At 38.2% G+C, this 15,306-nt stretch overlaps 1 protein-coding gene across 12 annotated transcripts in view; it reads right to left on the reverse strand.

The window, feature by feature from the left end:
* CNTN4 (contactin 4) overlaps window positions 1-15,306 on the reverse strand; it is a 956,080-nt gene that overhangs the window by 308,266 nt on the left and 632,508 nt on the right. For all 12 annotated transcript variants that reach the window (XM_068558505.1, XM_068558506.1, XM_068558508.1 and 9 more), the window contains 2 exons: window positions 8,032-8,158; window positions 905-1,080 (listed from right to left, as the gene is read on the reverse strand). In XM_068558505.1, coding sequence (XP_068414606.1) covers window positions 905-1,080; window positions 8,032-8,158 — 303 coding nt within the window. The remainder of the gene's footprint in view (window positions 1-904; window positions 1,081-8,031; window positions 8,159-15,306) is intronic.

Raw genomic sequence — 15,306 nt, forward strand, 5'->3', positions numbered from 1 at the left:
TTGTTTTTTAAACGTTCTAAACCAGAAATATAAAAGGTAAAGCTTTGATTGCCTCTACTTTTTGTTTTCTGTAGTTGCTTTTAAAATTTTCCTTTTCCTTCAAATAAGAAAAAGTATTAGAGAATTATAGGATTAAGAGACTACCAAGCTTTTTTCTTTTCCAACTGTGAGCTTTATGGCTAAATCGCTTGTCACATTGACTATTAACTTACTGGCAATTCAACTGCTTGCTTATACACACTCGCTTTAAAATGTGTGTGGGGGGCTTCCCTGGTGGCGCAGTGGTTGAGAATCTGCCTGCCAATGCAGGGGACATGGGTTCGAGCCCTGGTCTGGGAAGATCCCACATGCCGAAGAGCAGCTAGGCCCGTGAGCCACAATTACTGAGCCTGCGCGTCTGGAGCCTGTGCTCCGCAACAAGAGAGGCCGCGATAGTGAGAGGCCCGCGCACTGCGATGAAGAGTGGCCCCCCCCACCCCTTGCCACAACTAGAGAAAGCCCTCACACAGAAACGAAGACCCAACACAGCCATAAATAAATAAATAAATTTAATTTAAAAAAAAATGTGTGTGGGTGTATGTGCGTGTAATTTGTTGTACATGTAAACTTATATGTATATAAATTTGAGTGTATGTGAATTTATGTGTATAGAGCACCATATAACCAAATTATCATACAGTCAAACTATCTCAACCCTTATAAAAGCAGAATACATCTTCCCATTCAGATTTACAGTGTACCCTACAATGAAAGATATTTTGCAAATATGAAAAAAGGGTAAAGAAGATCAACATGACAAATTAAAATCTGTTTGGTTTTTTAAGATAAACTGTTTTAAAGGCTGATTGGTACAAGGCACAAAAACTCAAAGTCACATTTGGAGCAGGATATAATTGCTACTTACAAGCAAACTGAAGCTTTGCTTCTCTGCTAACAATTGTTCCAAACGAGTTTGTTGCTCTGCACTGGTATGTTCCAGCATCTTGGGTTTTATTGGGGTTACTGATCAACAAGCTGCCTTCAACAACACTGTAGCGGAAATCCATACCAATGTCAACATCTGTTCCATTTAACTTCCACCTATAGTATAAAAATGCCAGTAGATAAAGCCTTGTAATATTAATCAATACTTCTGAGTTGTCTAAAATATATAAAAACTATGAATCGCATGAAATATCACCTGTGACTGGTTTTTAACCATGGTAAAAAAAAAAAAATTAGAAAAGCTCTACCCAGCAATGGTGTCAACATAGATGCATAGACGTGCTTTAAAAGAGCACGTCCTTTTGAAGTAAACGAGATATTAAAATTTTAACACCTGTTTTTGTGACTACTTAACAAAGCTACAGACACTTCCCTTTTTTTTTTTTTTTTTTTTGGAAAATTCCCATAGCATCTTGTACAACTTTCTTCAAATAGCACTCCTCAGTAAAAGTCCTTTTTCTGGTTTGCCGTCATTCTTTAAATGGGTCTATACAGATGACAGAATACACCATTTTCCGGTAGATTGCTGAGTATTTGATGAAATTGCAGAGTTGCTTTGATATGGTCCTTAATATGACTGAAATGGTTGACTACAAAGCAGAGGAATTCTATTGATCTAGAGTTGTCTTAGGAACCAAACTAGCCTTCACCAGGGATCACTTTGAAGATCTCCTTAGCTACCGGCACTCAAACATCAATCAACCAGCCCAATAAACTGTACATCAGGCCATTAGGTAACAAACACAAAGAGGGTTTTCTTGCTTTTCTGTTTGTTTACGTGGATCATCTGTGTATCTGAGTATAGGGCCTGGCCCAATAAATTAGTTTTAGTGGGACTCACACATTTAAACAGCAAAGCTTTGGTAACAAGATCTCCTTTTTTTTTTTTTTTAAACAGCCAATAACATTCCAGAGAGACCTTACCTTAACCAAACTGCCTTTCAGTAAGTTGTTTTAATACGTACAAACTTTTGAACTAATACAAAACAATCATTATCTTTTTTTCTCTTCCTTCCCCACAATCCTACATAAAACATCAGGTAATGAATATAGCATAGTCGGAGTATCTGAATTATCAACCGTCTCCTAGTAGCGTCACACTGGGAGGCCAAAAATAAGGCAACACTAGACCATAAAGGAAATTGATCGGAAGCAACAACGGGAGTAAAGAATGAGAAACAGCGATCTTATTTCCTTCAAACGGTAAAAAAACACTATTTAAATGTCTGTCTGTACATACATACTCATTGTGTATCCTCTTATAACATTCTGGGGCACTAGGGCTGGTATGCATAGTGTAAAAGGATTTAAATGATAAAAATGAAGGCCAGTTAGTTTCAAGATTTTGGATACTGGGTATCATCAAAAACATGTTTAAAGAATGAGTGCTTTCTTTCCACCAAGACGTCTCTCACACTTCAAAGTCAACCTTAAACTACACCTCTTCTAATGAAGTCTTCCTCCATATTCCTAGTCAAGATAAATCAAAGCTTCCCCCAAGCTCCTACAGAATTCTCCTTACTTGTTTAGGTGGGAATTCTGCCTTCACCATAGATAATTTGCCTGTATCACTTTCGTAGTCTCCCTTTAGTAACCTAGAACTTGACACTCAGTGTGCTCAATAAAGGCTTGTGGTATTTCACTAAATATTTTACTTCTTGGCTGGATATTTTAGCTTTGAGCATACACAATTTAAGAAGCATCCTAGCCCACCACAGCACAGCAGTGTACGTTTGTTCACGTCTATGTCTTTGAAAGGTGAGAATATGGAAATATGAGGGGTGGGAAAGGTGGGCCAGATCAGGAAATGGGACATAGTTCTTTATGTGTTTTTTTATAAGAAGATGGGTATTAGAAACTGACATTGTTCTTAAGCTTGACAGTAATTCTCTCTGTGTTCTGACACAGACAAGAAAGTAATAAGCAATAAAAAGAGAACGATTGGGTTACATCCTAGCAGGTCTATATGCTCATGAATCTCCAGGGCTGACTGCTTGCCCTAGACATTTTTTTGAGTCAGCTGGTCACATCTCTGTCATAACTCTCACTTCAAATGAGAGTCGAGCAATTTAATATGACAAGTGTAAGAACTCAAAGAGGAAATTGCAATCTAATGTGAGCTGCAAGCAGAGGCGGAATTTAGGAATGGGACCACGTGAGCCTTTTTAGAAAAGTCTTCGTAGGGATAATGAGAACACCTCTGTGGGTTTGTCTACACTCGTCATCTCAACCAGAATGCTCTGCAGAAAGTCCATTAATCTACTTTATTACCCGCTTTTACATACAAATAGCACAGGAAAACGGAATATTTAGAAAATAAGGCGCTTGTTGTGAAACGCAGTTGGGTCTCCATTACACAGCACTATACCAAGTTTTATTGCGATGCAGTCACTGTTCATTCCAACTGAATGTGGACTGCGTTGAATTCCTTATTCCACACTGAAACAGTCTTGAAAACATTCACAATTCATTTTCAATGTTTGAGGAGTCTTTTAAGAACTGGTAATATAGAGGCGATGCTCATTTGACACAAAGAGATTTTCCCAAGGGCCAGGACATGGGTGAGTCTTGTAAGCTGATTTCCGAATTATTCAGGGAATCACAACCCCATTCTCTCCAGAGAGTGAGGTTGTGCACAACCAAACACTGACACTGTGAAGCTCTGTAAGGTACCATTTTTCAGACTTTGCTGGGAAGCTGTCTATAGGATGTGTTGTAGCAAAACCCTCTCTCTTTGTTCACTGTTTCACCTTGGCACCGAAGAAGGGGCAGGACCTTTCTGACCTGAAATTTGTTGTCTGCAAACCAAGCTGAATACAAACTTCACAGCAGAATTATTTCCACCAAATACTTGACCATTCTTTCCGTCGGGAAATGGAGGCTAAAAGCCATAAGTAATGTCACATGTCCTTCAGGAACTTTAACACAAGGAAAGTGGGCACAAGTCAAAACTTCTTAAGTTTTTCTGGGTCTGGGTCAATCCTTTCAAAACTGAGGGGCAGGAAACAATGAAAAGAGAAGGCTCCGTTCAGGGAACAAACACAAAGAAGAGAGGTCAGTCGGGGCATCTGAGGGAAAACCTAATGGCGAAGATCCCCATGAAGAACTCACCTTGAATTTCTCCTAGGGGTTCCTCCCCTCAAAGTCAGCCTGAAGACTGAAAAAGTTCAGCCAGAAAGATGTTTGAAAATACCTGATCTCTCCATTCTTTCTCTTGTTCTTTCCTTCTACAAAAGGGAGTTTTTAGCTCCCAGGTACCAATCAGCTATTTTGTCACAGAGAAACTACCAAAAGTATAAAGGAAAGTGAAGTACACTGCTACCAACTGCTAGTGCATTTGATTAAAAGTTTTCTTCTCAGCTTTTCCTGGCAATCTTCAAAACCATAATAGGTTTCTGTTCCTCTGCTTGTTTTAAATAACAAAGCAAGCCCCTATATCTAGAAACACAATGTTACAAAAGCAATGTTAATTAAAGGTCAGAGTTTGGGGAAAAACAAAGCAGCAACCTGCCAAATTCTGCTGCAAAATTTGTTCTCATTTATGACTAACATCTGAACTTGGCGATGTACTAAAAACTGGGGCCATTTAACTCATCATTTATGTATGTAGGAACCTTTGCCTCTTGCGTTTATTTATTTTACTACATAAAGCATTTAAAAATGTTTGATTTAGCCTTGAATTCAACATATTATAGGGAGAATAACTACATATTCTGATTTACCCAGGACATTGCTGGGTTTACACCTGTCCTCCTGGAATAACTATTAACAGTGGCCTTTTGCTCTCAGAAGTGTCCTGGTTTGGATGATAAATTACATGTTCACCCTAATTATATGGTCCATTAGAGAGTTTTTTTTTTTTTTTCTTTCTGGAATGTACTTCCTTTTTTTAATCCCTATGACAAAAGGTCACTAGCCCTCCAAATTCACTTAAATATCTCCTTTTCTGTGAAACTTTCTCTGATACCTTCCCTCTCTATCCTGAAGCAGACTTTTCTTTCCTCCAGAATGCCCTAGAACTTGGACATCCTTTATTCACACTTCCAGCATAGCCCTGTACTTCCACCTCCAGGCACTGACCCCCAAGGCACACTATTTGAATATGTAGTTTATTAATCTTTGAATACCTCAAACCTAGCATGGAACATTGCAGCTGCTTTAATGTAGTGGTTTAAACATCTTTCCTAGAGGATGTATTTTTCAGAATCCTAATATATACCCTAGTTCAAAGCAGAGCTACCATGATGGAATCTTGGTTAGAAACTCTACAGTAACTCACCCCAGGTAATTCCTGAGTCAACTCCTTGAACCCTGGAATTCACAGTTTGAAAAACACTGGGGTGGTCTGATGAATAATGCTATGTTTGATGAATGAATGGGCACACAAACTAAATTCTAAAACAATTTCCACTACGTTAATACCACCATCCTGTATGGGATGTCCCTTGCCCTCTGCCAGTTTGAAAACTATCAATACCTACCTCAGTTCAAATTCCACTTCTGTGCCCCCCCGGGGTGACTCCAATTTCTTCCTCCCCTAAACTATGACACATGTGCCATATACTCTTTTGGTTTTTACATACTACTACATATTGGTTATTAGCTTAAGGTTTTCATCGTTAAATCTGAATAGAGGTAAAATAATATTTATGAGATGTATGTATATTATATAAAGAATCCTGAGACAATAAAGATCTGTGTTTAAGAAAAGGAATATTATTACTCTTGAAGTCTCCTATTTCCATTTTGATTCCAATCACTCCTATCTCAATGGTTAATTATAATCTTGAATTTTGGCTTTTTCATTCCTTTGATTTTATGATTTTATCATGTATGTTAGTACCCTTAAACAACTACTCCATCTTACCTGCCTTTGAACTTAGTAAATACGGGATTATAAACTTTGCATTCTTCTATGACTTGCTTTGTTTACTCAAAGTTACGTTCCTGTGATCCATCATGTTTTTGTAGCTATAATTCATTGATTTTCACTGTTGCATGGGGTTACCGTGTATGAATATGCCAGGTTATATTTATGTATATTATTTTTATTACGTTAAATTTGCTCTTCTAAATTTCTGTCAATTTGGTGGGTTTGAAAGAGTCTGTCGTTCTAGTTTTAATTTGTATATTTTAATATACACTGATAGTCTCTTTATATGATTAACGGATATTTGATATTCTTTTCTAAGAAGTATCTGATAAAGTCTTTTGGTAATGTTTTTATTAGGTTACTTGTTTTTTACTTTTTGATTTGTGGAAATTCTTTAAATAGTTTACATATTAATCCTTTGCAAATAATATGTATTAAACATATCTTCTCCCAGTTGGAAGCTTATAATTTTACCCATCCCAGTATATTCTGCTAAACAGAAATTCTTTATTTTAGTGAAGTTAAATATTTTCTTCTATGATTTGTGCTTATTTGTCATTATTGAAAAGTTTTTTCTTCCCTACAAAGTCATAAATATGTATGCCTATTTCCTTTTAAAAGTTGTGTAAATTTCCCATGTTGGTTTTCTATTCACTTGGATTTGATCTTTGTGTACCCTGTGAGGTAGGGATCCAACTTTATTTCATTTTTTTTAATCACATGGATAATCCACCGTGCAGTATATATCTTCTCAATTTATTTCTAATATTGTCATGACTTTTAACTTTTCTTTTTTAATCTTTACAATACAGTATTGTTTTTATTATTTTTATTGTTTAGTGCAATTGATTTTTACGTGGAAATACTAACCTTGACCATTTGTGTTACTTATCATTCCTTCTTATATCTAAGACAGTATACCTGGGATCATTTTTATTCTGCTTAAAGTATATCTTTCAGCATTTTCTTTCGTAAGGATCTGCTGGAGTCAAACTTCAGTTTCTGTCTGCCTGAAAACACATTTACTTTCTTCTCCTTTTTAAAAAGTACTTCTGCTATACAAAAATTTGACAGCTAATTTCTCACAGCATATTGAAGATTCTGTCTTCTGTCTTGATTTTTTTGTTGCTATTGAGAAGTCAGCTGTTGGTTTAATTGTCATCTCTTTGAAGGTTAGCTGTATTACAACTTTGGCCTATTTTTATGATAATTTCTTAGGGTTGGTGTTTTGCTGTTTCTCCATGGTTAATTCTAGACAGGGCTTTATTTTTATTTGCACTGCTTGAAATTCACTGGCCTTACTTAATCTGTAGCTTTGAATGTTTAATTAGCTTTGGGAAATTCTTAGCCTCCTCTTTAAATATTGCCTCTGCCTCATTTTTTTTCCCTTTCCTTATGGAACTCTGATTAGATATGTGTAAACGTTTTCTCTTAATCTCCTTTTTCTCTGTCTCTCTCTCTCATATTTGGATAAAGAGGAACACCTCTTTATCCATTTCTGCTGCTCTTAGAGGATTTCTTCAGATATATCTTGCACTTTACTAATTCTCCTTTCAGCTGTGTCTCATCTGTTATTAAAACCACTTAACACCAAGGTTTGAAACAGGCAATTACTTTTGCTTTTCAGTCCTTTGGGAGGCAAGGTTACTTCTTATTACATTCACAGTAAGAATGTAGCCCTTGGGTCCCAGGTCTATTATGGAAGGTGTTCTCATGTTAGACTCTCCTTCTGGTTGAGTCAAGGCTTTGTCTTGTGACCCTAGTCCCCTGTGAAACTGCAAAATCCAAAGCTGCAGTTCACATAGTTCTTCAAGGTGAAAATTGCTTTCAGTGTTCCGTTTTCTTCTCTGGGTTCAAAACCCACTTACTAAATATTTCTTTCTTTCCTGCCAGTTTATTGATGCATTTTTAAAAAGGTGTTTTAAAAAAGTATGTTGTTAAGTAATGTTAAGGCTTTCAGTGAGATGGTCAATCAGGATATTTAATTCCTGGTACTGCCAGAAACAGAAGCTGGGTACTAAACTTTTCATGAACACGAGCATCTCTTTAGCATCTCAGGATATCCAATGATGCCAATCTAAAAGCTCTTTATGTAATCAGCACTCCATAAGTATTTGTCGATTTTAATAATAGAAAGTATATGAGTGAGAACACATGCTTTTAAGTCAACAAACCTGATATGAGGTTTTGGATTCCCTTTAACTTCACAACTGAGCTTCACTTTTTTCTCCTCAGAGTCCAAAGGGAACATTACATGACTTGGTTCTTGAATGAAAATTGGGCCATGCAGTGTGTAGTCATCTGAAATCAGAAGAGAAAATGTCCAAAAATGAACATCTTCCAAATAGGGACAATGACAGGAAATAACAACAAAATGAAAACAAAAGAGGCAGACTAACAAAAAAAATAGTAATACACAACAGATTTGTTCCCGCCTCTGCATGAAATTTCCCACTGAAGAATAATCTTTGGAATTATGAAGTGGAGATATGGACTCTCCTATTTCATACTGATGACTTATTTTTACCAACAACTTCCAGATACCGAATGGCTTGGCATTCCCTTTTCTCTCCTCCACTTCTTATTGTTCCACCTGTCTTTAGCCCAGCCTTTTACTTTGTTCACATTTTGTGCCTCCTACATGCCTTTTGTGCTGCTGTCATCCTGGAAGACTGTCTAATGTCACAAAGTTAGAACGTCTCTGCTCTGTAATGGGATACTATAGTTGGAAGCAAGCAATGATGATTTCGTAAATACATTACTAAGGAGAAGCAGCAGTGTACTGCTAAAATATGTACAAAACTTTCTTAAATTGGATATGTAGGTAAATAAAGAATAACCTAGAGTTCATGATTCTCAAATTATGTGTGGTAAATTAACAGTTTGATTTTTTCAACCTGTTATGGACCCATAGACGGATACTTGTGTTAAGTATCACATAGCTGGGACTGACTAAGCTCATGAGTTCAGTAATACCCAGACTGGTCTATACCAAGTTCAAAGAGGTATGAGTTTCTAAATTCTTTCTCTCAGTAACAGAAACTAAATGCATAAAACTTATTTTGTGATGGAGCAGCAACAAAGCTCAAAGAATGGAATAATCCACAAACTAGATTTGAAGTAGCAGTGTAGAGTACACATGCTTCTATAGTAAACACAGAATAAATACTGGTCAAAAGGCACCTCACCACCCATACCATGAAGGTGGTTTTCATTCTTTACAATCTAGTCCCTTTTTTCCTAGAAGGCTTTTCTAGACCCTCAGGTCTTCCTTTAACCACATGATTCATAAATTATATCCATATTTCTCTGTGGACACATCTTTTTCTATTAAATGCATTTGTGCCTTTCTTTCCCCTTCTTTGGACTGTAAGCTCGAAAGCATGACTGTATCTTACCCATTTTTTTTTTTTTTTTCGTAAATTTATTCAACGTATATTTATTGAGAACCTACCAAGTGCTAGGTGTGTTCCAAGTGTTTACAAAATTTCAGGGATCTTAACAAGAAACAAAAAAGCCCTTTGCCTCCATTTTTGCATGTCTTGTAGTACTAACTACAGTAGCTTATACATCAAAGATGGTCAATAAGGATTTGTTCTATTTGAGGTGTTTTTTTTTTCACTTTTTAATGTATTCAGTCAGCTGATTTAGGCACTGCCTAACAAATTTTGAGACAGAGGGCCAGTGTCTATGATGTAAAGTGATACTGAGTAGCGCCCTGTAGCTGGACAATCCATTTTCCCCTTATATGTGATTATTTTGATGGCTGTGAATTTTGACTGCTATCCTGGAAAACCTTCATAACCGGCTTTTTGTTGATAGGTGATAGGATGAGACTGAACTCATTCAGGTGTATCAGGACTGAGGAAAAAGAAGAAAGCCGATTTGGGGATCTAGGTGAAACATGGTAAAGTAATTTCTTTTAAGGTTTTTAATCCGGGCTTTAAAAACTCCGCAAGTTGAGGTTGGGAAAGAAGAAAAATTAAGGACACAAGAAAATCAAACAGAAGTTTAGAGGAATGGGGACAGCCAGTGACCTTGTTGAGAGAATAAGCAGGATATGGGTTCAGAAAGACTAGGAACTGAGATTCAATGCCTTCTGTCAGCTACAAACTCCATGACCTATGGAGAATCACCTAGTCTCTCTATGCCCCAATCTTCTCATCTATAAAATAACAGCGTTGGACTCACTCAGTGGTTCTACATTGGTTAAGGGTGAAAAAGAAGCCATGAAAACTTTCCCATAAACGCACATGCACATACACATGATATTTACATTCAAAAGTGTTATGAATTATATTACCACCACCACCCTCTCTCCTCAGTCCATGTATACAATCTCAGGCTAATGAGAGAGTTAAACAAAGAAAACAGGATTTACCAAACAACACAGAATAAAAGCATGGAGTAAAAGTACACAAAAGTATTTTTTTAAACACTGGTCGTCTAAAGCTAGATATTTCAAAATCTGCGTATTTACAATTCAGATTTTCAATGACAGTTATTTTCAAAACAAATTTAGATACTGGTCAACAGTTAGCTCAATTCAGTCTTGAAGAATTAGGTGAATTTTTAGCATATTTAGTTAAGTAACAAACATTACTCATCAAGATCACTAACACAGCAGCAAGTTTGGTAGATTTTTCTTTAAGAGAGAAATATATTTCTATTGTTGTCTCAATTTCAAAATTATGTGTGTATATATATAATATCAATCATCTCAGTTCATTGGTGTTCCCTGATTTGAATTTCATACAGAAATACACAGTCTATTACTAGTAATTCCAAATAAGAATAAAACATAATAATGATTATCCAGGATGCAGCTGAGAGACTTTGGATTAACATCTGTACTATTTCTCAATGTATCCATGCCATATTTAAATAACAAAAAGGATATTTTTTCTGTGTATTTTGTAACAAGAATTGATAATAATGATGCTTTTGCATTTGCTATAAATGACACATTTCATCTAAAGTTTTTATCTTCTCTTGGTTAACCAAGCTCACTGCCTAGAAATTAACATTAGCATAAAGGGACCAGCACTTCAGTTCTCATCTAAGGAAATCCACAGCCTTTCAAGCATGAACTATTTGGTTTCACAAAGATGGAGGGAGAGATTTTAGAAAGTTGCTATCCAGGTGTAGAAAACAGATATCTGAACTTTAATACCTTTAAGACCAGGGTTACCAATATTTTAAGAAAAATGAGTTAAAGAGTTGCTTTATTTCCCCCAAACCTGGAGGTGCCTGGGTTAAACAGCCCTGAGAGTGACATTCTCAAATGCAACATGGAGCAAGGCACCACTAAGTTTGTTCTATCCGTGTGTAGGAGCCACAAAGTGACTTTCAAGTGGTTTGAAGGTATGCACAAAACACTTTGCATGTGCTATTTTCAAAGCTGAGAAGATTAACTTCACCCTTTCCTTTATCTCAGTAAGTTGTCCTATGTAACTAGTGGAGTGGCCGTGATTTTTCAGCCTGTGAGGTAAAGGAGCATCTCAGAAAGCAACAGAGGAAAGGATTAATAAGCCAATACACCTCAATGTTGGTCTGTGGACCACCTGCATTGTAATTATGGCATGCTTATTTTTTTAAACCCCAGTCCAGACTGACTACACCAGAAAAATCTGGGATCCATGAATCTGCCTTTTAACCTGGTTCTCTGAGGGATTCTTTTGTACACTGAAATTTGAGAAGTACTAACACAGACCCTTCTGATCCTAGCTCTCCATTTCCTAAGAGCAGAACATCAACCAACGCTGGCTTTAGACCCACCCTTAGACTTTCTCTCTTAAGCAAAGTTTAACCAACAAACTCTTGTTTGAAAACATTTAGAGAAGGAATTTTAGCACATGTTTGGACTAACAGTTGAGAGGTTAGGAAGCCAGGAACAGGAAACTATAAAACTAACCCACACAAAGAAAATGGATGGACCTGTCAAAGTCTGGGACTCAAGCTGTATAAAGTAGCCCTTAGAACACTCATCGCTGAACTCAAGAAGCTAATTGTGAGAACCCCCAGGGCTGCACCACGTTGACAAAGAACAGGCATCCTCAGGGAGACGCACTAGTCCACTTCCCTGTAGTAAAATCTCATCCTCACTTGATACACACAACATTCCTGCTATAACCACCCTTTATTTATATGTAATGAATCTCATCTTATTTAAATGACAGGCTGTTCAGATTGATGTTTTTACTTTGGGATTACCAATAGGGTGAAAAGTCTCGGTGGTGCTCCCCTGCCTTGGAGAAGTTAGGGGAATGGGCTCACATTGTTTTTAGGGATCTCTCAGGAAAGGAGAAGGCAAGGATCTTTCATGCTTCCGGGAAGTCTCAAAGATCATGGTTAAGAAGAAGGATGCGGGAAGCAGCCAGGTGGTCAGAAACCCAGATATAATCTCATAGACTCCAGACCACTGATCTCAGCCCCAGCTTGGGGGATTTAGTGCGAATGCCGATACTGGTACATCCTGATTTTCTGGGTTCTCCCCTCCTTGACAACTAACTGCCAATCGGTCGCTAGGTTACCTCCAGCCCCACCACCCATGATCCCTAAACTCTATCCCACAGAAACTCTCCAATTTTTATTCAGGGATAGTTTTAAAGAGAAGAGAGAAGATCTATGTTAAAGAAACCCTGCTTTCATGCTTCAACGAAGAGTGGGGAATGTTTGGATCTTCAGAAAAGCGTAGAGATTTCATGACCAGAAACTTATTTAGGTTAAAGATCAGGCTACTCTAAACCTTTCTCCCCTTTTGCTCAAATATTAATTTAAATAAATTTAATTTAAATATTAAATTTAAAAGTTAATAAAAAGTTAAATAACTTTTAATTTAAATATTAAAAGTTACTGAAAAACATTGCTCTCAACCAGCAATTCTCAAACTCCTTTTCCCATTTGATTCTTTTCTTTTTAGAATCTATTCTGGGGAGAGATAAAACCAATGTTTGTCAGCCAACTTCTTCCTGTGTCCTCCTGCAAGCAGCCCAGAAATAAAATGTAGTGCCAGGGCTACTCTTCAAAATTTTAGATTATTGAAAGAGATGCAGAGAATCACAGAATTTTAGATTAGAAGAGATTATTTATTCCTAAATGTATTTTCCCAGGTCACAGACTAAAACTGTACTGCATCTGTAATAGAAAGAAAAATGATTTTTACCTAAGAATAAAATAATACTCTAAGAAAAACAGTAATAAAACAACATTCTACCACTAGATGTGAGTGAAATCACTGATGTCCCAAAGCTGCAGATAAAATAAGTGATAGCTAGATGTCACATTTTTTTTTTTAACTTTTTTTTTTGGGGGGGGGGTTATTTATTTATTTATTTATGGCTGTGTTGGGTCTTCGTCTCTGCGCGTGGGCTTTCTCTAGTTGCGGCGAGTGGGGGCCACTCTTCATCGCGGTGCGCGGGCCTCTCACTGTCGCGGCCTCTCTTGTTGCGGAGCACAGGCTCCAAACACGCAGGCTCAGTACTTGTGGCTCATGGGCCTAGTTGCTCCGCGGCATGTGGGATCTTCCCAGACCAGGGCTCGAACCCGTGTCCCCTGCATTGGCAGGCAGATTCTCAACCACTGCGCCACCAGGGAAGCCCTAGATGTCACATTTTATCTGCAGCTTTGGGACATCATTGATTTCACTCTCTATTTTATTCTTTGAATTAACTTGGCCCATTTCTGCATGTCCCCAAAGTTCTCTCCCAGGCAAGCAGGATGCTGCTCAGTTAGGCTACCAGAAGCCAGACTGGGCTAAGGAACGGGAATGGATCGGGCCAGCATGAAGTTTACTGAGACTGACCAGAGAAAAATAAGACTGAATCTCAGGTGATAGTAGACTCAGGGAAGCAAGACAGAGGCCTGAGTATCAGGTCCCGGGGAATAAGAGTAGAGCAAACTCTGGATTCCAAGTGAAAGGTCAGCAAAAGAAAACATGCATAAAGGAGCAAGTGAGAGGGGAGGTAGAGCTTAGAAAAATCCACTGATGCTAAATATAGATTTTTTTTTTTAATAGGGATCTCTGAACAGTCCTAAAAGGTAACTGACATGGGAAGGAAAGTCATTAAGGGGCTGAGCCATATTAGACAGCAGGGATGAAATCAGGGTAAATATTTCGTAGAAGATAACTTAATAAAAAAAAAATAGTCAAGCTATCTCCAAAATAATTATTCCTCAAAGTGTGGTCTAGTAACCTCATGCACCAATACCCCCTTACCTGGGGGTGCTTGATAAAAGGCAGATTTCTGAGCTCCTGCCAGACCGACCCAGCACCTCTGTTCATTACTGTGCATTCTGCAGCTGGAAAACTAGTACTTTCAATTACGAATTGAGCACAGGTAACTTTCAGCCCTAGACCAATTAAGGACACCAATGAAGAAAAACAACCCTGCAGAGTTTTGTTCTGTGTGCTAGATTACTCCATAGCTACCATGTGGGATGGGGTAAAAGGTCGTGTTTTGCAAGCATAGCCCTTTGGTCAACGCGCTTCTCTTCCGCTGGAAATATTTTTCATCTGTTGCAAACTCAGTGACACAACTCTGCTGGGAAAGGACAAAAATGTAGTACTGTGATTTCATCCTAGAAAACTAAAAATATCGGATTCAATTCTACTTGTAATTGCTGTAGAGCTCCCAGGCGTTATACCTGAGGGTGGTTTAGGCCCTTCATCCTCATGGCAGGTAGACAGTACTGCCAGAGCAGCCAAGAGTCTAGGACTATGATATACAGTCAATTTTCCTACACCATCAAATAGGTTGTTTGATTAAACACCTGGTCTTGGGCAGAAATGGCAACGATCTCATTTCGGGAAGCAAACTCTAGGAGACCTAATGCAGAACAACAAGGGCTTGAAATATAAGCTCAGAACACGAGCCCATGGGTTTAGATGAGAGTTTTATGTGGGTCACATCTGGAGGGCAGGTGGACTGTTGCATTTGGCACACACAGAAGCATCCTGACGCGAACGACAGTGGCTTTGCCGTGTTGTGTCTTTTACTCTGCATCCTGCAGAGCCCTTGACCAATCCAGAGAGTAAATGCTGTGTGTGTGTTCGCGGGTGTGTGCGTGTGTCTGTGTGTGTCATCAGGGAGAACAACGCTGCCTTACTGGATTGCAGAGCAAAGCCATGCCACGGGGGACAAGGAACGGGTAGTCCCGCTAAGCTGGTTTGTTGGGTGTGCTCCAGCGTCATGGTCATATTTCGCTTTTTCAAGGGGGAAGCCCAATGGGGAGAACCAAATGTTGCAAGAAGGGCACACACAGGGCCCAGTGTATCTGGCTGGCTGTGAGCCCTCTCCTCCAGCTTTTCTAATGATCATGGAAATTCGTTTTGGCTAAAAAACTGTAAGGTCAGCAGCATCTCCGTGGATCCAAATTACTCACAAAACGTATGGGCAATAACCTAAGGAAATTCAGAAACAAATGAAATACTGTAACAGTGATTTTCC

Source organism: Eschrichtius robustus, chromosome 12 (genome assembly GCF_028021215.1).
Source record: "Eschrichtius robustus isolate mEscRob2 chromosome 12, mEscRob2.pri, whole genome shotgun sequence".
NCBI lineage: Eukaryota > Metazoa > Chordata > Mammalia > Artiodactyla > Eschrichtiidae > Eschrichtius > Eschrichtius robustus.